Source organism: Diabrotica undecimpunctata, chromosome 7, assembly GCF_040954645.1.
Source record: "Diabrotica undecimpunctata isolate CICGRU chromosome 7, icDiaUnde3, whole genome shotgun sequence".
NCBI classification, from domain to species: Eukaryota; Metazoa; Arthropoda; class Insecta; order Coleoptera; family Chrysomelidae; genus Diabrotica; species Diabrotica undecimpunctata.
The window spans coordinates 4109401-4136196 of NC_092809.1; the positions used below are offsets into that span (position 1 = coordinate 4109401).

The following is a 26796-nucleotide window of genomic DNA, read 5'->3' on the forward strand; positions in this document are numbered from 1 at the left end:
TTTGATGCTTTTCTATGCTGCTAATTTTTTAGTTTGTACAACAGAATAAATTAATAAGGCGCATAAAAACAACTATGAGTAAAGTGATCTGCAGAGTGCAAATACAAGGCGATATGTCACAAGCGTTTGAAACATATGCAGGGTTAAGGCAGGGAGACGCGCTGGCGTGCCTTCTCTTTAATATAGCGTTAGAAAAGACTATAAGAGATGCCGAGTTACACAATAGGGGAACAATTTTTAATAAATCAACGCAGATTATGGCTTACGCTGACGATCTGGATTTGATCGCACGTACTACACGAGGACTTAAAGAGATGACTTCCACCTTCTTGACAGCCGCACAAAATATGGGCTTTAAAATAAACGAGGAAAAAACCAAAATGTTAGCATCTATTCCAAATAACAGAGATAGAGCTAGAAACGCCGAAGAAAACTTCAGTATAGACCAATATAATTTTGAGGTAGTAAATAAGTTTACATATTTGGGTTCTCTCATAAAAAACGATAATGACACATCTGAAGAAGTAAAACGGAGGGTACTGCTAGCAAACAAATGTTATTTTGGACTAAGCAAGCAGCTAAAAAACAGAAATTTAAGCCAGAAAACCAAACTAATAATATATAGAACACTCATCCTACCAGTGCTGACATATGGGTCAGAAACATGGACCATCTCCAAAACAGACGCAAATCTTCTGCTCGTCTTCGAAAGGAAGATACTAAGAAGAATAATGGGCGCATTCTGTGAGAATGGTATTTGGAGAAGGCGATATAATTTCGAATTGTACGAGAAGTATAAAAAAATAGTAAATGGTAGAGATGTAATATCCTTCATAAAAATAGGTAGGCTCAGATGGGCTAGACATGTGTCAAGAGCAAATGAAAATTACCCACCCAGACGAACTCTATTATCGGTCCCAGTGGGAAATAGGAGTAGAGGCAGACCACGACTGAGATGGAGGGACAGTGTGGACGAGGACGCAAGGAAAATCGGCGCGGCAAATTGGCAACGGTTGGCGATGAACAGAAACGACTGGCGAAATAGACTGGGGAAGGTCAAGGCTCAACTAGAGCTGTAGCACCACTGATGATGATGATTCAACTAGCCCAATTAAATCAATAGCATTAAAGTCACAATGATAGGGTGGTAGCTGTAATACATCATGACCATGTTCTCCTAAAAGTTCATCAATAACATAAACATTTTCTTTTTTATTCATTTTGACAAGTTGTAACAATTCAGGTCTTGTAAGTGTTTCACTGAAATTAATATTATTTGCTTTTGATCAAATGATTATGTCTTTTCTGGAACAATAGGAATGTTGCTTTTCAAGTAGCATACTTTGGTAAGGAGCATTATCCATTACTATTAGTGATGGTTCCTCTAAATTTCAGATTTCCTGTGTAGAAATCTATTGTGTACAGATATGACCATTTCTCCATGATAGTCCATCGATAAAGAGTTTAAAGAAAACATTAAGTAAACTTGATTCTTAGACCAATCCTTTAAAAGAATCTGTATGCACAATAATGTAACGTTTGCCATCGTTACCTTGTGGTTTGCGTACACTTTTTATATTACTATCCTGCCAAGAGTTTATTTTGGTTCCTTTGGCACATCTATGTTTCATCTAAAAAAATTACTTCCCTTGGGAAAGCACTATGACGATTTTTCTTGTACTTACGATGTTCTTTAACTAGCAATATTTGTACATTCCATTATTGATCTACAGATCTTAAACTGTTACTCACCAACTATAAAAATAGTATAAACTTAAAAAAGTCTTCAGCTTTAAATCTTTGTGTGCCACTATTATTAAATATAGTTTGATCATGTACAGAACTCAGACATTTTTCAACAATTTTTCTAATTTTTAAACCAGCCACTGAGGATTGTGTGGATATTTAATGCAAAAAGTCTTTTAGTAAACGATATATTTCTGTATTTGCACCTCTATAAGAATCAATTCGTAATAAGGTACAAATACCTGCAGTTATGCATCTTGGTTATCATAGAATGGCATAAAACTCTTCTTCCATTTCTACCATTTCATTTGTTTAATACATTTTTAATTATTGAAGCTGTTGCCAGGTGCCATGAAAATATGTTAATTCTTATGTTTCTCTATCAGCACATTTTCTATCGCTGTTTTACAACTTTTCGAACACTTTTCGGCGGTTTTCTGAAGACTAAAATATGATCTATCTATTTTTGACCACTGGTTCATATTCAGCGTAAAAATATGCAACAAGAAAAGCATCTCTGTTCTTTGAAAATAAATATTTTCGTTCAGTTGACTGTGAATACACTGACTAACTGAAGCCAATAACTTCAGAAAGCTGTATCTTTAGAATAACGGTTTTTCAGGCCTTGGTCCTATTGACTTTCTTAATATACGCACTTAGAACTATCATTGATCGAACTTTTGCTATATTTGACCGGGGCCGGTTGACCATAAGGATATCTGCGGAATCCTGCGGTGATGATCCCACAAAAACAACTACAGATACGAATACAATACAACGATTATTAGAGACATTAGAACTGAAAATCCTACGAAAGATACCCAAAAAAATAACAATTAAAATTAAAATTAAAAAAAAATACAAAAAGATAGTAGGTATACTGTATCCAGAAATTTAGTATCTCATTATAAAAGTTATTTTAATAACAGCTGTAAAACTGAATAATCCCTTGTAAATACTCTATTGTTGTATAATTATCACAGCTACCAAAGCTGGCAGGACCGGCATAATAGCCAAGCATAGCACAACTGTATATAGGTATATATAATCAGATCAAATATTATCATTCAAGCATAATGTCAAAAAACTCTTTTTATAAACATACAACTTTCCCATAATTATTGTTATTAATCATTATTCTCAACGAAGAAAATGTTTTGTGTGTATTTTGTGTTTTATTGGCACTAGTTTTCACACTGGCCAGTCAATTTCATAATGATTTTTTTAGACTATAACGTATCACCAACTCAGGGGAGTACTGTGTAGTGTCTGTGTTAAGTAAATGTCTTGTTACTTTAGTAAAGTCGACTTCATTGTCTTTAGAAAGAGACGCTAATTGTATCTTAACGTCTGAGGTCCCTTCGGTGAGTACCGATTTACTCGTTTTAAAAGGTTCATATTTATTCATGTTGACTTGTTATGTTTAAGTTTTCCGTTTCATGTCTGAAAAAGTTGGCAAAAAATGGGAAATATTCTTTATTAATAATTTTACGAAAAAAAATTATTCTTCATTAAAGGTTATGCATCACATAGAAATCATTAACAGATAATCTTATAAAATATTAAGTGGTAGATAGGAAAAATCAAAATTATTAATTAATACTGAAGAGGAAAGTGATTTTAAATTTAGATATGCAAGAAAATGTAATTTTAAAATGTTTGTAGCTATTAAAAATTATGTCCAAGTTTAGATTCATTGCCTTTTAATAATTAAATAATACATTTAAAGTAAAAAGTAAATAAAAAAATACTTTTGCATTTGTTGATTTTGTATATTGAATAAGGTAAATTAGAAATAAAATTAAAAATTAATGCACCTGCTGATACATCATTAAAAGGCCATGAATCTAAATTAAAAAATAATTTTTAAATCCTACAACCAAATTAAAATAACATTTTATGCTGCACCTAAATTTAAAAGCACTTCACTTTTAAGCATAAATCAATATTTTTGATTTTCGGTGTATATCACTCAAACTTTTATAAATTTGATTATTGATTATTGATTTCTATGAAATGCAGAAATGTTGATGAAGAATAGTTTTTTTTTATGAAATTAATAATAAAGAAATTTCCCATTTGTTGCCAACTTTTTCAGACATACTTTATACCTTACTAACAATTAAAACACTTCTTTCCTTACATGAAGTATAAAATATAATTATATTTAGCTATATGTACTATTTAGCTACATTAATTAATTTCATTAATTTTCACTTCACCATTTTATTATTTCACTTGCAATTTTTTTAACAAAACAAAAATTGTTTATGACTTTCAAAATTTGGATATATTTAATAAAGAATCGAGACAGGAAATATAATAATTAATTAATTCTAATACTCCATCAGTTTATGTATTTTTTCCCTTAATTATCTAGATATTTATTTAAATTAAATATGTAATGTAAATGACAAATAAAATATAAAATTCGTTAAGCCGGCCCTTTTTACTATTTACCTGAAGAGGCAAATCCCTTTATGACTTCGACTTTATCAGCGGGATACTTTTAAATTCTGCATAAGTCAGTTCTTATAATTGTGAATGAAGTATACTCAAAAAAGGCAATAGAATGTCCAAGACAAATGTGGTCGTACAACATTAATAAAAGTTAAACTGATGTTAAAATAAGTCTGTCGATAAAGACGAAAGAACAAAAATAAGAAACCATTAATAAAAGCCAAAAGTCTCAAAAATATATAAATTTTATATACAATAAATAAAAAAAATAGTATAGTGTGGAATTTGTAAACTCATGATTTTCGATTGTTTTCGTAGCTATACCTGCATAAAATTAAGAGATAAGCCCTTCCGAAGTACTCATGTAAACTACCACTCCAACAACCAATTGATCGCGGCCGCCTATTTGATTAATTTCATTATCATTTTAATTTGAGTTGTAGTAGGGGAAGGCGTGCAGTGAAAATCTTAAGTTTATATATTTATCAAGCATGGCTGGGAGATTTGTCACACTCGATTGTTTATACCGGCGTCTGTGTTATGTGAAGTGCAACTTAGAAATTTTGTATAAATTTTTCAAATTTTTGGGAAATTTTTCGTGACTCTTACCAAAGTTCTGATTCCAGTATTTTATATTTTGTTTATTTGTTATATATACAAGGTGAGTTTTTGAGTAATTTTTCAAATTTGAATTAGTGTTGCTTTTTTGTTTAGAATTAACAAAATGTGGGATTTATACGATGATTGACTATATTCATTTTTTAAATAAAAAATGAAGTTTACCTTTGAGCGGAAATATATGATAAGTGTTAACTTTATATAAACTGAATAATCCATTTTGCGGTTTAAATGATTTTGACATATTTATTGTCTAAAATGTTAACCTTTATTTTTATTTTTTAACTAAAATATTTTGAAAACTGGGCATATCTACTTGACTTTTTTTTAATTTTACTTTTTGCTGATAATTTTCTCAAAAATCTATTGATATTCTCGGTCCTAAATACTTAACTTTTATCCTTACGGTTGTGTATTAAGTGTTTTTATTTCTTTTCTAAAAAAATATTGTTTATTTTTCACTTATCGTACATAGTAGCCTTTATTTTGTTATTTGGTTTGTTTAATTTTTGATGATTCTGCTAATATTATAATATAATTGTGTCGAAATCCAATCTTTGGGATCTTTTCGCTCATCTATAGAATAGAATAGAATAAAAATATGCTTTATTGTCACTTAAAATTGAACAATTTTATGGACAAAGCTTACAAAAGTAAAAAAAATATCAATGACAATTAATATTAATTAAAATTATATAAATCGACAATACCACAGAATAAAACATAATAAAATATACAATCCATTGCAAAATTTCACTAAATTGCAAATTGCATAATAAAACATTAGGAACTAGTTTACGAATAACTTTAAGCTGCTGCATGTGATACCCAAATATATATTATATAAACGTACTGTAATTTCTTAGTTATTCGTTAAGAAACTCTTCCACTGAATAATATGGTCTTTCAGATAGTTAGGCTTTTGTCAATTTACGGAACCTAAGGAAAGAAGTTGTAGATTTAAGTTGCAAAGGGAGATGGTTGTATAATTTTTTTGCCGAATATAATATAGATTTCTTTACTAACTTAATGGACGGAATCGGTAAATACACATCAATGCTTGAAATTCTGGTAAAGTAGTCATGATTAGGTCTTGGTGGAAAAACATGTAGGAGTTTACGAATTAAAAATATATAAAGAGAGAATATATAGTTTCTAGAATATATAGAGAGGGAAGAGTTAAAATCCGGTGATTTTTAAAGTAGCTTCTGCAATGTGTTATTCTACTGATGCCAAAAAAATACCGTATTGCTCTTTTTTGTAATTTAAAAAGACCATCAGATTGGGCAGCTGTCCTAGAACTTCAAAAAGGAAGGCCATATCGAAGATAAGACTTGAACAAAAAAAAGTGTGTTATTTTGGAAGATTCTAAATTGATTTCCTTCAAAACAGATCTTATTACATAGCAGGCTGAGGCTAGTTTCTTACTTAACAAATCGATATAAAGGGACCATTTACATCGATGCTGTCTATAAAAATACCAAGAAATTTTATAGAATCAACAATACTGATCTGGCTGGTATTAAGAAGCAAGGGCTGAAGAACTCCTTTATAGCATAATGCTACTGTCTTATTCACGTTAAAAGAGAGTAAATTAGAGTCGAGCCAGGTTTTTATTTTAAGTAGATCAGAAGTTATAATTGCATGAAGAGTTGCAATATTAGAGTTCCTTCAGTACTGGTATTATCAGCAAAAAGAAAAATGTTTCCATCGATTTTTAAGTTAGTGATGTCATTTATAAAGAGAAGGAAAAGTAGAGGACCTAGTACTGAACCTTGTGGTACTCTACATACAATTTTTTTGTGACTAAAGTCAGTATCATTTGTTCTAACTAGTTATTTCCTATTCCTCAATTGTATATGTCAATTGCGACTCCATAAAACAGCGGAGTCCTACCATTTAAAGTTTACATCTACAGAAAAGTTATGTAAAATTAAATTTTCTATCCAAATGTCAGCTTTTAAATTTAAATTAATTTTTTTTGACAAAAATATATTAAAAAAAAAAACAAAAACAAAACAAGAATAAAGGCGATTTTTATTTTTTGCCTCATAACTTTTTTTCCACGGGTGTATAGGTATAGGTATTGCTTTACAAAAAAAAAACTTTTATCCTTCTTCTTCAAAATGACGTTTAGTAGAAGTCTGTAGAATTCACAGTGTCCGAAAAACGAGTTTTGAAAATTTGCCACTTTTTGCCACACCATTTTTGGGCAATTGTTTCGCAAAAATTGTTCTGTAACTCTTTTCTGCAGAGTTTTATGTAGATATATTGGTACATTAGATAGAAAGAAAAAATAATTACCTTTAAAATGGTCTACTGTAGAATGCTTTAAAACTAATTTTAAGTAATATACGGTTCTTCAAATTGTTTACTCTTTTGTATCGACTTTTATCGCAAAATATAAAAATTGGTTATAAAGTCGCCAGTCACTTCAAGCGTTGTTTGCCAGTGAATGCGAAAAAATAGGGAAAATGACCAAAAAATTGTGTGAGTGGCGAATTTAAAAAAATGATATCTGAAATACTGTAAATACTAAATACTTTTACCAAACGTCACTTTGAAGAGACAGGACAAAATTTTTTTCTGTACAGCAATGCCTATAGGTACAGGTGTGGTGATTGAATAGTTTACACCCTTACATAACTAGCAGTCGCTTTTTGAATTTGATTTTTTGATTTTGAATTTTTACCTCGTTTAAACGTCCATTTTACGTAAAAGTGACGTTACCAGTGGCGGACCAGGACAGAAAAGGTTGATTAAAATTAAAAAATCAAAATAAAAAAATTTACTTGACAAAATGTAACAATTGCTCTTGTTTGTTACGTGTGATTCCAGTACATTCTAGGCAGTTTGGACTCGTGTATTGCTTTTGTTTGTGAGCCTGATTAAAATGTACTCTAGGCACTTTGGACTCGCTAAATAGCTTTCTATTTTATTTTTAAATACGCGTAAAATTAGCACTATGAGAATTAGCAAATTTATACGACAATGCGATTTTACAGTATTCATCATCATCATCAGTGGCATTACAGCTCGTTATGAGCCAAAGCATTCTTCAAAACAATCTTTTATTCGCCCCTGTCTCTGGCAACTCTTCTCCATGCTTAAACTCTAATGGATTTTAGATCATCCTCTATGTTATGTTGATACATAAGTTTTGGTCTTCCTCTTGCTCGTCTTCCCACTGGTCCTCTTCAGTCAAAAATTTTTCTGATCGTTGCATCTTCATCTCGCCTAATTACATGTCCTATCCATCGAAGGCGTGCTAATTTAATACATTTTACAACGTCAGGTTCCCCAAAACTTCTATATAACTCAAAGTTGTAGCGCCTACGCCACAAACCCTGTTCTTGGATTCCTCCATATATTTTCCTTAGAATTTTTCTCTCGAAACGTTAAAGCAATTCTTGGTCGTTCTGTGTAAGTGACCACGTTTCAGACTCGTATGTTAACACTGGCCTTATTAGTGTTTTATATATGGTAACTTTAATTTTTCTGGGTAGTTTTAGGGCCATATGTTTTCTCAAGCCATAATAGCATTTATTGGCAAGCACTATTCTTCTTTTAATTTCTTCGCTGACATTGTTGTTTTTGGTCAGCAGCGAGCCCAGTTAGACGAAGGTGTTCACACCTTCCAGTTCCAGATCATCAATTAATAGTCTAGATATCTGGTTGCCTGATCTAGTACAACACATATACTTGGTTTTCTGTGCGTTTAATTTTAATCCCATTCTAAGTTCAGACGCCCTTAGTGATCGAAATGTTTCGATCAGAGATTCTGTGGACCTAGCAATAATCTCTTACAGTATTACAACTTTGCCTTTTACAGTATTACAATGTAAAAATTAAGGTGTAAACTACTCATTGATCGCAGCTGTATCTATACCCTCGTGGAAATAAGTTATGGCACAAAAAAGAGAAAACACATATATATGTGTGTTGCTTTTTTTGCTTCGATTTTTAAATAAATTTTTGTCAAAAAAAAATTATGTTTTACTTTAGGGTGACATTTTGATAAAAAAATTTAATTTTGAACAACTTTTCTGTACTTCTCAATACCTTAGTAGTCAAACTTTATCTTCTATTGTGTTATTCATTAGTCTACTAACTACTTAAGCCGCATTAAAAAATATTAACGATAGGTTAATCGATAAAGCAAAATAGTTTTTGAACATTTCAGACTTTTGAAAGATTATCTATTTTATTACATAGTTATGGTGATATAATTAAAAATTACGAAATGTGTGGTAATTACTATTTGGAAAGTACAACAATGCTAAAATGTGTGTATTATTGATAAATAAAAATAATAAATATTAACATAGGTAGCATATTTTTTAAAGTGTTAAAAAAATTACCGCATCTTCATAAGTTTAAAAAGTTTAAACTTTCATTTAAAAAGTCTTTTATAAAAGGTATATATATTCTAAAAATGCCCTTTCGAGTTAAATCACGGAACGTTTTTGGACTAATAAGTCCATCGTCAGTGCAGTTTACAGGTACATATGAATAAATCCACTAACTATGTGGGTAAAATCCCTTTAAATGATGTAAACTTTCTTAATTAATACATATTTCTCAATAAATTTAAATAATGTTGTAGTTTTAAACACAATTACTTCATGGAAGGTGTCTCTATTGAGACTCTGAGTTGCTGAGTTGCTATCGGTACTTCAGTTGCCCATATCGAGTGCCCATAAAGACACCTTCTCTTGGGTTTGCAACGCCTGGGAGTCTTACGTTACCATGAAGTAAACCTGTTTAAAACTACAACATGATTTAAATTTATCGACAAATATGTATAAACTAACAAAGTTAACATCATTTAAAGGGTTTTTACCTACATATTTAGTAGTTTTCCTCATGTATACCTAATAACTGCACTGATGATGAACTTATGAGTCCAAAAACGTTCCGGGATATAATCCAAAAGGGCATTTTTAGAATATGTATATTTATATACCTTTTATAAAGAATTTTTTAAATGAAAGCTTTTATGATTCTTGATATACAGCCAACTACAGGAATTTCATTTTCCTTGTTAATTTAAAATAAAAGTACTTCAATTACGAATGGAAAACAACTAAAAATCTATTTCAACGAATATTTCCTATTTCAAATATTTTTTTCTTCCGTGTGGTGAATACTACATTTCCATTTAAGGCTATTTTATTTTCATTATTTTATAGTGATGTCATTTCCGGTATCACTTATAGATTTCCGTATAATTTCTCTTTAAATATCAAGTTTTAGACACTAAGACCTTATTATATTGTAGTTTTCATCATTTTTGAATACTAATATTAGTTTTTTTCGTTTCCTCTAGAATGTCGCTTTCCACAGAAAATATCCACTTGTTTTATGTCAAAAAACATCAATTTTGAAGTTTGAGTGCACACTATTGAGACCAATTTTATTTGTTCTTTATTACACTGAAGAAAAAAACAGTGCCGCCACCGGGGATGAGGGTAGCCATGTGTTTTTTGTGAAATTTTGACAATTAAATAAGAGAAATAATAATAATTTTGTAGTTAAAAATGTCGTGACTAAATCACTGTACAACCTGTGTTAAAACAACCGCAAACAAAAAAATGAAGGCATTTTTTATTACTTTTAAAATATTGCTTTGTTTTTTTTTTCCATTTCAAAGTACAGGGTGAGTTTTAAGTATGGAAAGCGTCAATTATCTCTTGATTTTTATAGATTTTGTTGTGTAAGAGTGTTGTGAATAAAATTGAAGGAAAAAATAGTTAGGGCACACCAATGCGGATATTGTAGGCAGAAATCAAACAATATCGACAAATCTACAATAGATCAAATCCTTACATTTAGGCAAATCCTAAAAAAAATTGTGCCTATGATAATATCAATTAAAACTTTAAACATTAACAGTTAAGTGTAGAAATACTAGCATTTGCTGACAGCGTTAATATCATATCTGAGAGCAGAAGTGATGTGACAGCAGCATTGAATCTAATAGAAAAAGCGGTAGATAACAGTGGCCTAAAAATTAATGAAGCCAAAACAAAATATATGAACGTTAGTAGGTTAAAAGGTTTGGGCAACTCCGGAGTATAATTCGAGAAGGTAAAAAAATGTTACATACCAATAAAAAAGCAGTGTATTAATTACCGAGGAATAACGCTCCCTAATTCCACCTATAAAGTCATCGCAAACATCCTGCTAGAAAGAGCTAAAACCTACACAGAAGAAGAAATTGTTCTAAATTATCAATGCGGATTTAGATCCAGTCCACTCTACTATTGACCAGATATTCTCAATAAAAGAGATAATGGAAAAATGCTGGAAATTTGATCGTGAATTTCATCAGATATTCATAGATTTTAAACAGGCATTTGATCGAGTATGCAGCGTTAGACGGTGGACAGCTACGCAAGAACTTGGCTTTCCAAAAACACTAGTCAACTTGATACAGATGTATATAAAAGGGTTACGATGTAAGATGGGACAGGGGGAGATTGGTTTTCTGTGGTTCCCCAATCTCATTGCACAATGATACCTGATCCCAAGTAAGGACATAGCCACAGCTATCTTCCACGCGTTTAAACCAAATAAAACAAAAGGCTAACAATTTGAAAAGGACCGTTTGTCCACTTTGTACTTAGTAGGGGGCTTGGTACATACGGCATCCAACAATATTGGACACATCATTGAAGAGGCACATAAACCTAAACAAAGTAAAAACGCCGGTCTAGATGGGACAACATCACGCTTTTACTTATTTTTCTTAATTTAAATTTTCTATTTTATGAAGAAACCTCACATAGAATAGAATAAATTCTGATATTGGTATTACGTTTGTTTTCTTTGTAATTTTTGCTTGTGTCTTTTATTAATTTATTCATGTTGATTTATCAGTAGGCAAATGCCCTTACAATTCTTTTAGTAGCAGTTCGATAACACACATTACGAAATTAATGTCTATCTAATATCTGTCGTAATTAGTTTCTAATTATTTTTTGTAATGAATATGTATCGATATCTAATTTCCTTATTTACTTCTATTTCGAAGAATACTTTATGACTTTTAGAGTTTAATTCATTTCGTATCGGTATTATTTGAGATACTTATTGTTTAGTATTTCCTTACTATTTTATATTAGGATGTAAAATTATATAAAGGAAATAAAATACTACACATTCATTGTAGCTGTTTTTAATTAAAAATAAATCCATCTTTTTCTTCTTTCTCGTCTTTTTCCTTCTCAGGGTTCCCTATTTCTTACACTTCGTCGCTATTTATATCTGTCCATCGGATCTTCTTCACCCGAAGCTTTCTCTTCTAAGTCCTCTGCTACACAGTCGTTCCATCCTTTCCTCGGTTTTCCCCTACCTCTTCTTCCATCAACTTGCTAGTTGCAACAAGCTAACAGCTCTATCCTTCGTTCCACTTAGTTTTCTTTTCTATGTCTGACATAATCAAACCATTGCAGTCTTTGTTTCTGAATCGTTTTTAAGACTATAGTAATCTCGACTCTTTCCCTTATTTAGTCGTTTCTGATCCTGTCCCTTCTAGTCTTACGCAACATGCACCGTAACATTTTCATTTCAGCTACCTCCATCTCCTTTTCCTGAATCTTGTTTATAGGCGACGCGTCACCGCCTTACACCAACGCAGACCTCACCACACTTTTGCATATCTTTTTTTTAGACCTTCCTCAATTTTTCTATCACAAAGTACCCCGCTCAATCTTTCTCAATCTAGCGTCCCATTTTTCGTTATATAGGAGTCAAGATATTTAAATTCTCCTACTCTTCCTAGTTTTTCATCCCCCTCCCTTTCGCCCTCCCTTACTTTCTGTGTCAGTACATCGATAACAAGAATAAATAGGTATGGACTCAGTGAAGAGTCTTGATGCAAAACCAACTTTCACTGGAATATTTTCGGTCAATCCGACACATGTCCTTACTTTGGTGTTATCTCCCTCATACATATCCGTCAGGAGTCTTACGTACTTCTCAAAAACTCATTTTTCTCGCATACATCTTCATAGCTCTTGTCTAGGAACTGTGTCGTATGCTTGCTCAAGATAAATATCAATTTCTATAAATATCAAATGTAGCTCTCGTTCTTTCTCGCTGTATTTATCTATCAACTATCTCAACGCAAGCAAGGCATATGTTCCTGGCATATACCCAAACTGTTCTTCTCTTATCGATATCTCTTTCCTTAACATTTGCTCTACATTTCTCCCATATTTTCATTATGTGTTATTTATATGTGTTGTTTATTATTAACTTTATCCCTCTACAGTTTTTACATTGGTCATCCTTTTTTTATATATCCTACCCACAAAATATCAATCCCGTTCTCCCCTAGAGCCTTGCAAACCTCCACAGGTATTCCATCAGGTCCTCCTGCCTCACCATTCTTCATCGTACTCGACAACCTCATTTCTCCTTATCCCCGGTATTATATTCTCATTTGAGATTCCGCATCCTTTATCTCTCCTCTGGTGTTCTTCATTTAACAATTTTCTAAAGTACTCATATCATCTTTGCTTTATTTCAATGTCGGTTCTTAATACTCTTCCATCCGCGCTCTTAATACGCCGCACGTGGGTCAAGTCCTTTGATGATTGGTCCCTTATTTTAGAAATGCTGTATAACGAATTAAAAATAAATTCATACTGGTTAAGAAATCATCCCATCCTTAAGTTTATTTATTTTAAAATCATACTTTAGACTATTTTATGTGCTTCGTTTTTTTGATCATTTTTCTCCATGAATTGACTACGTCCTCCTCTCCTTTTTCTGCCACATATTTATTTAATTATGTGTCCACTGATTTAATACATTTTTATTTATTAATTTTACAAAAAGGTATGTTGTTTCTTCCAATTAATTGATCTGTTTCTGTTCATTATAGTCTACAAAATCATATAGTTGTTTTTTTATCTCCATTTTTGTTTATCTGCAGTATATGCTATATTTAGCAACGTTACTGCTAGTGCTAGATAATTTCCACCTTAGAGTTGTTTTCCTCTTTTGTCTTATAGCAGGACTATTCCGATTTTCCATTCCACTGAAAGTAATATTGATCCAGGCGACCATTTATTTGTGTTTTGTCCCGATAATTCAGATCAATTTGGTCATCAAATCCATGGCTATTTTCCTTGAATTTTTTCCTAAAAAAAAATTCATTTCTTTAGAATTTTCCTTTACTCTGTAAGGAAACTCTAAAACTTTTAATCTCTACACATTCGTTGGTTGGAAATCCACTTGTTCAATTTTTGGAAGAATTTTCTAATTTCTGTTGTTTTGTTAATTTTCTTACTTCATAAAGCTTCCTTTCAGGGTTATTCGCAATGAACGGTATAAATTACATTTATAAGTTTTATAGTGCCTACTAATTTCTTTTCATTTTTGATTTATTTCTTCTTCCTGCTAAAAACGACTAAATACATACATAAACATATTTGCGGTCTATAAAACATTTGTCTCGTTATAGAAATAAAGTGCGAAACTTAAACTGTGTACTTAAAATAAAACCAATTTAAAACACAATCTCAGATTAACAACTTCTTACCTTGATATTGACCTTTCAATGTAGACAATAAGTATATATTGATCAAGGCGTAAGTATTTGTTTCAATTAAAGCAGGCAGGAAATCTCTATGGATTTACGAATGGCATAGGAAAGGTGCTTATTTATAATTGCAAATAACTTAACAATATATATCATTCCTGTTACAATATGTACCATAGGAAATGCAAATGAATATTAATTACATATGTAAAACAATTTAAAAATTACCATACCAGAATTTAGTAATGTAAAATTAATTCAGGCAGATAATACGAGGACAAAATTCTATAAAAATTAATAAAAAATACGAATATACATGTGAAATATCAGTTTTTAACAATGAAATAAAAAGAGGTTAATAATAATATTATTTAAATAAAAAGTGAAGACCAAATGGCAATAATTAAGACTTATAAATGAAACTTACCCAAATCACACGCAAAAGTAAAAATGAACAAGTGCAGAAGAAAATTCACAGAAAAAGTTTTTCGTAAAATATCCCATAAGTAAAGACAATAAAAATATTTTTTAAAAATACATAAATTATAAAATTTAAATGATATAACAGTGAGATAATGTTAAAAAAATCGAGATCAAAATAAAAACTCCCACGTAAACTCACTCTAACTGACAACATTGATATGGACTTCACCCAATTCGTAAACTCCATCTGCCTTGCAGCTGAAGCACACATCGGGAAATCTGTCATTTCAGGTGAACGAAAAAGTATCACATGGTGAAACTTCTCTTGCGAAAACGCTATGCAGCAGCAAAAATCTGCTCTAAAAATTTACAGCAGAAACAAATGTGGGGAGAATTACACTGACTGCACTAAAAAGAGCAAGAACCAAATCTAGACACACTATTAAATTAAGGAGAAAAGCTTCATGGACACAATATTTCTCGTCCATAAATGAAAACACTAGGTCAACCTAAGTTTAGAAAACAATTGGACAAATACAGGGCAAAAAAATAACCCTAAATTTCCAATCTCTTTTTTAATCAAACGATTATCATTGACAATCAAGATTTTCAAATCAAAATTTTGAAAAAAAGTTTCGCAACAAATCTGGATCTAACCCTATATACCCTTATCTTTCCTCACCCTTTCCCCGTTTATTTCACAGTTGAAAAAATTATAAATAAACACTTGCGACAATCTTGTCCTTCTCCAGAGTGACATCGCCATGTCAAAAAATGAAAAGTATGAAGTAACAGCTGCCGTCATATATATATATATATATATATATATATATATATATATATATATATATATATATATATATATATATATATATATATACGTATGAATATAATTGTATGTAGCAAATTGGTGGGCAAAGGACAACCTTTATATTGAATTATTAGGCAAAAGATCGTCACACTGTATTGCTAAAAGAATTAGAAATAGCGTACCGGCGCGATGTTATGCAATTTCAACTTAAAAAGTATTTTTTGTATTTGTTCCATAACTACTCATGGTGCTGGCAATTATTTAAGCTTAGATTATTACTCAATTGAAAAATTTTATAATTTTTGCACACTTAACAAGATTGGTCGACCGCACGAAAAATACATTATAAATCTCAATACTCTATTATTGTAGTGAAAAGGTGATGTGCAAATACTTAAAAAACGAATTGGTTAATTTAGTTTCATAAAAAAATATTTATTATGCAACTATAAAAACCATTATCATTGCGAAGATTTTATTGGAACAATAAGTTAGTTTATGTTTATATTTATATATATATATATATATATATATATATATATATATATATATATATATATATATATATATATATACATCGGTTTAGAACGTCTTTCGACGTTGTCCGATACCTAAACACCATCTCTTCCTATCTTCGCAGTCGTTTGTTGTTAAATTTCTTTCGCTCATGGACTTGTTCACGCCGTGTTGCCATTCTAATCTGGGTCTTCCTCTTTTCCGTCGACCTATCGGTTGCCATTCTATTACTTTTTTGGGGAGTCTTGATGCTGGCATCCGTTGAACATGCCCATACCACCTTAATTGTTTCTTCTCTATATCTTGAGTTATATTTCCTTCTATTCCCATACGTTGTTTTATTAGATCATTTCTGATTCGGTCTCGTCTGGAAATACCTAAAGATCTTCTTATTGCATCCATCTCTACTGCTTCTATTCGCTTTTTGTTCTTTTCACTAATTCTCCATGTTTCAGCGCCATAAAGAAGAGTATTTTTAATCATGGTCTCATATATATTAAATTTCCTTCATTTCGTTATCTCTTTACTCCACAGTATACCATTGAGACATCCTAAGACTTTTTTTGCTTGAGTGATTCGTTTTTCTATTTCCCGTGTATCAGTTCCTGTATTGTCAAAGGCAACACCCAAGTAGTCATAGCTCTGACAGCAGGAAATATGTTGTCCGTTTTCGAGGTCTATGTTATCTGACTCGTTTCCAATACAAAGATATTTGGTTTTTGTTGTATTGACATTCGTTCCCCAGTCGTTATATTCTTCTATCAGTTTTCTTAGCATGTACTGCATGTCTTTCCTGTCGGTCGCTAGCACTACCTGGTCATCAGCAAACTGGAGTGTATATATACATTCATTGTTAAGCTCTATACCCATCCTATGTACCTTTCTTTTCCATCTTTCCAATGCCGCTGCAACATATATCTTGAATAAGGTTGGTGAGATACAGCATCCCTGTCGCAAGCCTTTTGTAACCAGGAATTCTTCCGTTAGATATTTTCCTGTTTTTATCTGTGCCTTTGAGTCTCTATATAGTTCTTGTACAGCATTTATCAATGTGTGGTTGATGTTAGATCTTTTCAACGTTGTCCACAGTTTTGTTAAGGAGATGTTGTCATATGCTTTTTGCAGGTCTACAAAAGTAATATGAGTTTCTAGATTCTTAGCCGATCTTTTTTCTATTATTTGTTTAAGACAAAATACGTTATCGGTGCACGATCTTCCTGCACGGAACCCGCTTTGTTCTTCCTTTCTTCCTGCTTTCTTATATTTATATATACATATATAATTCTTATGCAGCAACGAATTACTTGTAAATAACATAGTAAGATTAACTGGAAAACAACCCGGTACTAAGGAAGCAATAAAACAAGTGCTTCAAAGTGAGTGTCTTTTCTATTTAGCTAAGCTCTCGCCACATAATTTCGGGTTTCATCAGACTCGCTAGAATCGAAAGCATCCAATGTGTGTCAACAACAGTGGACATACAATGTTATACTATTCTGATGAAGCCCGAAATTATTTGGCGAGAGCTTAGCTAAAACTAATACAATATTAAGGAAAAGACAGTTAAGATTTTATTTCACGTATAGGGAGCTTGCGCATCCGTTTATACGTATTTCAGCCCAATAGGCATCATCAGAACGGCTTTCGCAAGCGCTCTGAACGTGAAATAATTCTTCTCTGTCTTAGGAAGCAACTATAACATGGCTTCGTATAGACGCAATGTAGCGACATCTGATAATAAAATCGTAGACTAATTTTCGAAACCAAATTCAAGAATTCCGCTTTAATCTGTGCCTTCTAAGAATTGCAAGGCAAAAACAGACGTTGATAAAGGTGTTAAGAGAGACATGGGGAATCTAAAAATTGCATTCCACAACATATCTCTTCAACTAAGCAAAATTCTTAGCGAATTGGTTTCTAGTACTCGTACAGAGTATATCGAAATAACAAGGAAAAGACAGTTAAGATTTTATTTCACGTATAGGGAGCTTGCGCATCCGTTTATACGTATTTCAGCCCAATAGGCATCATCAGAACGGCTTTCGCAAGCGCTCTGAACGTGAAATAATTCTTCTCTGTCTTAATACAATATTCTTTCGCAAGTTATTACATATCCACCAAATATTATATCGAATTTTGTTATCAGATAAATCTTTAAACTCCTTTTTTAGTCCCATTGTCGAACACTTTCCCGGTAGGGTATCTTGGGTCAATTAAATAAAACTCCACAGTAAGTTTAAATGTTTCAGCCTTATCTCTATTTCACGTTTTTAAAATTGTAAGAAATACCCTTGTAGACCCTCAGACGATGTCTAAAGTCAGACATCGCCTGAGGGTCAGCATCCGCCTCTAGTGGAAGTTTTACGTTGCCGCGTAGGTTATCTGAGAAACAGTAGACAATAGGTACAACGAACAAACAATTAATACAATTTTACATCAAAAACTTCACAAGAAAGGTCTATAATTAGTATTTCTACCACCTAAGAAAAACCTCAGTACCTTCTGCTCGATTACATATACGAGAAAATATCAACAAAAATAGCCAAAACATTACACTGTTTTTAAAACAAGAGAGTTTATTTGATATATAGGAGTATCTTTGGATAGGAAGTATATATAGGATAGGAAGTACATATGGATAGGAAGGATATATAGAAGTATCTTTGAATAGGAGTATGTTTGGTTTTGAAAATGTACAGGTTTTGGAAAAAGAACAAAATTGCAACAAAAGATGCATATTGGAGATCATTTACATAAAAAAAGATCCAAATTCTAATAATAATACTGACATCAAAGATCTTTCCAATATATATCATATTTTAATAAATTGAGTTGTTTTTTGAATGCACTATGGCATATATTTAAGATACGACCCTGAACTACTATTATTTTAAGATACCTGCCAGATGTCATCTGTCAATGTCAGATACCAATTTTTTAATCCATGGTAAACTTTTTAAACAGGTGTAAACATGAAATTTAGTTGTGAAATGTTATGTTTATAAAATATATCAGACCAACAAACCCAGCATCAGATATGCTGATGATACCGTCTTAATAGCAAGCAACGCACAAGAACTACAAAATATAATAAATGCGGTAGTTCACCACAGCGAAATGTTAGGTTTATATCTAAAGGTTTCCAAAACTAAAACTTTAGTATTTTCAAACACACCAATAAACGTACATGTGTATGCCAAGGGTCAAATAATAGAACAGCTAAATTCCATAAAATATTTGGGGGCAAATATCAATAGTCAGAGTAATTCAAAAAAAGAAATCCTATCAAGAATCGAACAAGCAAGGAAAGCATTCATGAGCATGAAAACATTTTTTACAAGATCAGACCTAAGTCTGCAGCTTATAATTCGAATGATCAGATGTTACGTTTTTTCTGTCTTACTGTATGGCTGTAAAAGTTGGACAATGGACTTTGAAATAGAAAAAAGAATAGATGTCTTTGAGATGTATATATACAGAGAAATATTGAGAATATTATGAGTACAAAGAGTTACTAATGTTGAGGTACTTCGTCGCATGTGTAAACAAAAAGAATTACTAAGAATAATTAAAGAAAGGAAAATGCAATACTTAAATCATGGAAAAGAAGGAAAAGTACAGGGCAAAAGATCAGTAGGAAGACGCCAGAACTCGTGGCTGAAAGACCTGAGGAGATGGTTCGACCACTCATCCGCAGAAATCTTTCGCGCAGCAGTTTCCAAAACTGTAATTGCCATTTGGATCGCAAACCTTCGAAATGAGATGGCGCCATGAGAATAAGAATGCTTCGTCCGAGAAATAATTACTTATTTGTACTTACAAATGCTGCAAAACTCATATACTGCAAAATTCTTCCAATGAACATTCCGATTCCAGAAACTGCTATCACTTTTTGACCGCATATTCACAAAATTACTTTTACATCATTTAAACTACCTCCACTAGTTCACTTGTCAGGATTGTAGGTCTTTTCTTCTAAAGTTAGCAATAGATAACCACTTTCTCTATTTTATTTTTTCAACCAATCATCTTTCTAGATGACAAAAAATTTGCTGTGATTTTTATTTAAATTTTTCTTATTTCTCTGGAGTATATGTCATCAGTTAATTTTAAAATAATAGAAATATTTGAATTGTTCAGAATAGTAACTTGGTAAAAATTATATAAATGACGCAGCTATCACCGTCACAACTGTAACAATGTCGATACGCACATTTTTTAATAATTAATATGATTAACAATGTAGTTCTTACAAGCAAACCTTTAAAAGTATATTATTGCTATTGGGAAAGACGCATTGTTTCCTCATAGCTATGGTTTTTTTTAGATACTATAATATTGACCTAATCGGTGAAATATGTATGTACTGATTGGAGACTCTAAATAATTATTAACGCAGTTATAAGACAAATTAGAAATTTAAAAATACGATTTAATCCACATTTTTATTAGATAAATTTTAATTAAATAAATTAATATTTAAAATAAATTAGTCTTATTGGGAACTAATAGAAAATATTTAATTAGAAAAATAGAAAATAGAATAATTTTCATTTCGCTCATAGTTCAGCTCTTACTTGGATCGATTTAAAACTGCTCTGTTTAGAATATATTATACCAAGATGATTCAAAAATATGTAATTATCGAAAAGTTTCAAACAAAAGTAAATAAGACAGCCTGATGAAAAAAGTTCTTCCTCGTTGAAATCTGTAGTCTTTTCATGCTTCAGATCATGCTCTTGTATATGTAGATTGTCTTTAAGTAAAACTTACATTTTTTTTAATTTTCGTGTTCGAAATGAATTTTTTCCAACCTAAAGTATTATTAATTTAATCCGCCATCTTTGTATTTGCCTCAACCGATTCGTTACCTCCTTCCCGTTCCAACGAGCCCTCGTACGTCATAATCAGACCAATAGCAACAAAGATACGTTATAGTGCCGTCTTAGCAATGCCTTTGTCTTTGTTTTTTGTGCTAACGTATTCGTTACCTTCTCCCCGTTAGTCTGTTAAAGTATTATAAAGAAGTTCGTGTTTGAACAAAATTATTTTAAAAAAGTGTTACATTGATAACAGCGATGGGATTAAAGAGATAATAAGCAATTGTAAATGATTAATCCGAGATCCATTGAGATTAATAAAGAAATGGATACGTTCAGACGATAAAAAGAACATGAAAAAAAGGCAGGAGAAGAAAGAAAAAAGAAGAAGCAAAGAAGGGAAAGAACTGAAGGAGAAGCTTAGACAAGAAAAGGAAGAGATGAAAGAGAAGCGTAAATAAGAATACTAATAACTACCTGTAAGTCAAAATACTAGTAGCAGAGATAAATTAGAAGAACAACATAATGATTTAGAAAATAAAATGGTAGATCAACAAAGTCAAAACGATTTAAAACAACAACAAAACGATTTAAAATCTAGTTTAGAAAGAAAAATAGTTGAATTAAAAAGACAAATTATTACCCAAGCTTCTTTATCTACTATTGTTTCAGTAACTAACGTCGAATCTAAACAAACAGCTACGTCATCTTTCATAATTAAACCAGCTAAAATTAGAACTAGTAAAATTTTAAACCACTCACATTTAATGGCCAAACAGCACCGGAAACTTATTGTTTTTAATTCGAAGCTCTCGCTAGGGCAAATGGTTGGATTGAGAAAAAAATGGCAGCTTCCTTGGTAATGTCGCTTCGAGGACAGGCAGCAACCGTTTTGCAATTTCTTCTCGAGGATACTATACCTCTCTGGTTTAGGCTTTAGAGACAAGATATGGTCAACGCAGCATTTAAAGCAGGTTTTCCAAAGTCAGCTGAAAGTTCGATATCAAAAACATAATGAGCACTTGCAAAAATATTAACCCGATATTAAAAGATTATTGCACGTGAAGTTCTCTCAGATACTTAAAGATTTTGTTAACAAATTGGTGTACAAGCATCCATAGATGGACTACAGGATGCTGAGATACAAGAAATTCCTTGATTAAAGCATCACCAAACGCTAAATGGAGCACTTATCTCAGCCTAGGAGTATGAAGCGGCAAAAACAATTTCCAGTTCTCGCCCAAAATTAAAAGAAATAATATTTTAAGAAAATGAAGAAATCAAAACTGCAGATAAACAACAACTAATCTTATCCTAGATATTGAGTATACTGCGGAATATTCAACAAACATTTCAAAATTAAAACAGAACATGTTTTAATTGTGGAAGAATACGGTATTTCCAAAGTTATTGCAAAAGCCGATTTAAGTCAGGAAATTAGAGCCAGATAACGAGGCCAGAAGGTCGTCCAGATCGACATTTAGAAGCCCGTCACATAGGTCTACTAGAAATACTAGTAGATATATGTCTCCAAGAAATTGATTTCTTGCAAGTGACCACAGAAGAATAAAAGATATTTTGGAATCTGAAGTTGCACATCTGAGGGAACAACTAGCGACTAGGAAAATGAAATAGAAATGTTAAGAGATCAGGTTTAAAGTCAGTGCCAGCTTAAAGAAAACGAGAATGTAACCAAAAAAGTAAGTCTTCGAAAGACCACAGTTATGCAGGAAGAAGAAAATGATCAGACTAAGGAAAACCTTAACAAGAGTCAAAAGAAAGATAATGACTTAAAATATATACGAGAATGACTTAAAAATAAAGTAAGGCCTATTTGACAGGAACTAACCTAATACAGTACAACTATAAATACGAACCCGGCTCAATGGGAACGTCTATATCTTTCCAATGGTTTATTACATCGAAAGTGGGAAATTCCTGATGGAGTTCGTACATTTTAATAAGTGGTGCAGCCAAAATCACACATTAAACATGTGTGTTACAAGAACTTCATAGCAACCTTTCTGGAGGCCATTTTGGTGTCAAAAGAACACTGGTCAGAATTCGAGACAAATTTTATCGGATCAATTGTCGCCGAGGTGTAGAAGATTGGTGTAAGAAATGTGATTTACGTAACGATAGAAAAGACCCTAGAAAGAAAAGTTGGCAGTTGGACTAGATGATATTCCTGGGGAAGTGTGGATAGCATTAGAAAAGATAGAAACAGGTTAGCTAAAAGGTTTATTTATACGTCAAGAAACCGAAATATGCGTTCCCAGTGAGGATGTGAAGATTGTGAAAGACATATGAGCGAATAACAGTTAGTATTAGGACATGTGTGAGTAAGACTAATTTCATGTGAAAGCGTGATTGCGCCAGGGTTCAGTGTTCAGTGCTTATTTATTTCCATTAGTGTTTTATCAGCTAAAAAAATACTACAGGGTAATATTCCCTGGCGCTCGATGTATGTTGATGATGTATTTTTAGTAGGAAAAACTAGAGAGATTTAAAATTACAACTGGAAATTAAAGACAATTTTATGCCGTCAGCTGTATTAACCGGTCGTATTACAAATAATTCTGAAATTTTATTCATAGTATAAAAGATATTTGTCAATCAAATTTTTTACAGGTGAAAGTACAGACATTACACTAGGTACTTGAATTTTTTTTTCCTTGAACTCGTTCAATTTGTTGGTGAATGTTATCATTTCTTGGAAACGAATCATCCGAAAGCAAAATAGTTTTATATTCATCAAATTAGGTACAAGTAGTCGTTATTACAATGAAACATTTTCACTAAAAAAAAAACAAAATGGCGGAATTTTGAATTTTTCGACCTTTTTTTTTCCATTTTTAATTGTTAATAACAATGAATATTTTTGGTTGTACTACCGAACATAGAGAGATAGAGAGACATGTAAAAAGTGAAATGCCGTTTGATTGATCTTGATAAGCGAAATAGTTTCGAAGTCCGAGTGATACTTAGCTGAAAAAACGTGTGTTCGAGAAACGCCCAATAAATTAAACAATTGTTGTGACCCGGCCCGCTTGACTGGCCGGATTAAGTGTGTGATGTGCTTTGCTCTCCCCTCTTCTTTACCTACTTCAAGGTGCGCGGTCCCTCGAAACTAATTCTATACTATTTTTAGCATTTTGAAATTTTTTGGAAATTTTTAAAAAAGAAATTTCGAATTTTTATTGTTAGGAGGAACCTGTCCTTAAATATTAGAGATAGTGCAAACACTCCTGACCATGGAGCTACGCGAAGACAGAGTCAAAATTCACGTAAAGGCAGAAAGGTTCTATTGTAAACCAAATTTCGTCTACTGCGCGCGCCGTGCTCAGGAGTGCTTGCACTATCTCTAATACTGTTGAATTTGAGATGTACAATATATAAAATGTGCCCACTTTTTTTATATATTCTTATTACTTTAATATTTAATATTTCTAAAACATTTCTGAATGATTCAATATGGTGTCGGCCGATATGCGCTCGACCGTTTTGCGCCCTTACCTGAAATCGGCCGGTTTGCGCTCTAACACTTTCTTAATGGAGATGTACAGCTAATTATTTTTTTATATCGACCGTTTTGCGCTCTCTTGTAATCGACGTTTAATTTTATTCTACCATAACAATCAGGTAACGGTTAGGCTAGTAAAATTAGTTTTAAAAAATCATAAAACTATAAAAAAATAAAAATAAACCATCTTCCTTTATCCGCACTTTCATTCAGGCTTAGGACTGTCATAGTTTATACATAATATAAACATTGGCGTGTTTAGAAGATGTTTTTTTTTATTTTTTAATTTTTTTTTTCGTTTTTTTTAATTTGTTAATTTTTTTTAAATTTTTTTTTGTTTTTTTTTTTCAAACTTTTTTATACAGTAAAATACAAAAAATTCTTGGGAATAAAAAATTGTCTATTTATTGCAACTTCTGGATGCCAATGTCCTTAAAAACACCCTTAAGTCCCTTGTATCTTTATATTTCTGTAAAGTTTTGGATATTCTTTCATCAAGATTAATATCTGTTTTCTTGCGCCGCTTTCCTTCTAGATTGAAAGTAAATCGATCATAAAGGTAATCACAATATTCTGCTTCTTTAACCAGGCACTTCACTAATTGGAATACATTGGGATGTGGTCTTATTAATGTATTCAGACGATGATTCCAACCTTCTAAAACGTTATTACTGCGATGTCTTAGATCATAGCAATTCCACATTTCCTTGGTAATGTGAGTATTTTCTAACCATTGTTTGACAAAGTAGTCATAAAACTGCTCCATTTTTTCAGAAATAGGAGAGGTTTCTTGAATGCATAACCAGCCATCATCGATATCTTCTATGGGTAGATACGCTAACGCAGCACACATTCTTATGTGCAAAACGTATCTCTTTGTTGTCAGTGTATTCAGAAACAAGTCCAATATTTTGAACATTTTTCCATATACATTGATTGAAATGAAAATTACAACCAGAAATTTTGGCTTCGGGAAAATAATTTTCTAAGGCACCAATCACTGCCTATTCAAAATCCAGTTTTATAAGAGATGGTTTCCAATTTGCAGTTTCTCTTTCATTGATGAAAATAACATATCGCATGTCTCTTTGGTTTTGTTAGGAAGTAACGCAAATATCAATGGAATTGTATTTGTCTCCTCTGACGTACTCCCAATATCGATATAAACGGTATATATTTGACTAAATTGCTTACTGCAGCTTTTGAATATTCCATCCATAAATACAGTGTCCTTACTGTTAACTAAAATCTCAATAGCTTTGTTGCTGGCAAACACCAATATTTTGTATCCCGAGGAAGTGGTCTTGTCGACAAATAAAAATTTCGTTTAGTCGCTCATTGTAATAATTTCTTCTGGAAATACTATTTCGGATGCTGCCGCTGGATCTGTGATCAACCCACGCGCACGTTTTCTACAATCGTTTAAACCACTTTTCACTGAAGAGAATTTTGGGATGTCTGTCACGAAATCCAGTCCTTGACCATATAATCTTTGAAATTCATCTTGATATATTTTTTACATCGGCAAATAACTATTGTCTTCCCTAGCTCTTTTTCGTGCATTGAAGACACACTGCTTAACTTCTGTCGCTGCAACACTCGGCTTACACAGATGGTCGGCTTCCTTAATTATTGTGTTATTATCCATATTTATGTGGCCTCGACATTTTTCAGTTTTCTCTTTCAAACAACTCAAAAAAAACCGAACCGTCTTTATTTGTTTTTTTCATACGAAAACTGTACCCTTTATACAATGCACATGGTTTTTCCTTCGAAGTTTCAATAATTTGCACATCCATTTTTAAAACACCAACTCCACTGATTCACAATAATTCTTAATCCTACTATCTCAAAGAACGCAATACAAATGATTGACCATCAATATGGTCATTATCACGAATTTTTAGGTAATTTTTCTGTTACCATACCCGTTGTTAATGACTTAAGTAGTTACCAGTTCGCATTATCAGGTAGAAAGGAAAGTTAGTTCCAGCGATCTCTCATTTTGGGAATTCTAGTTACTAATTATATCTAAACAATTAACTTCCAGTTAGAAGGATTATAAACAGAGGTATTAAAGATTAAAGAACACTCTGTTGTTCGAAAGTATTAGAAACATTTAATAATTTTGTTAGTTTTGATTTGACATTTTTTTTCCAAATCTAAAGGAAAAAGATGTTTCTGTTTATTTGACATGTTAGTTTTTTCACTGCAGGTTCACCAGACTATTATTGTAAAATGAAATTAAAATTATATTGCAAGAGAGCGCAAATCGGCCGATTAAGGAAACTATAGTAGTTAGATATTTCTATTATGAAAATAGCAA

The 26796-nt window shown here is 31.9% G+C and overlaps 3 protein-coding genes across 4 annotated transcripts in view; 1 reads left to right on the forward strand and 2 right to left on the reverse strand.

Moving 5' to 3' along the window:
- The window catches only part of LOC140446148 (facilitated trehalose transporter Tret1-like), a 28133-nt gene extending 6471 nt beyond the window's left edge, over nt 1–21662 (reverse strand). Inside the window, exon 1 of the mRNA XM_072538677.1 lies at nt 21591–21662. Coding sequence (XP_072394778.1) covers nt 21591–21662 — 72 coding nt within the window. The remainder of the gene's footprint in view (nt 1–21590) is intronic.
- LOC140444918 (facilitated trehalose transporter Tret1-like) overlaps nt 1–26796 on the forward strand; it is a 148623-nt gene that overhangs the window by 50602 nt on the left and 71225 nt on the right. Inside the window, exon 1 of one of the 2 annotated variants that reach the window (XM_072536613.1) lies at nt 4686–4867. The exons of the other annotated variant lie outside the window; for it this stretch is intronic. The gene's annotated coding sequence lies outside the window, so the exon portion shown is untranslated. Of the gene's footprint in view, nt 1–4685; nt 4868–26796 lie in introns of those variants that run through there. 2 annotated transcript variants of the gene reach the window in all.
- On the reverse strand, nt 24871–25323 carry LOC140446149 (uncharacterized). Its single transcript, XM_072538678.1, has one exon. The coding sequence runs from the start codon at nt 25321–25323 to the stop codon at nt 24871–24873; it is 453 nt and encodes a 150-aa protein (XP_072394779.1).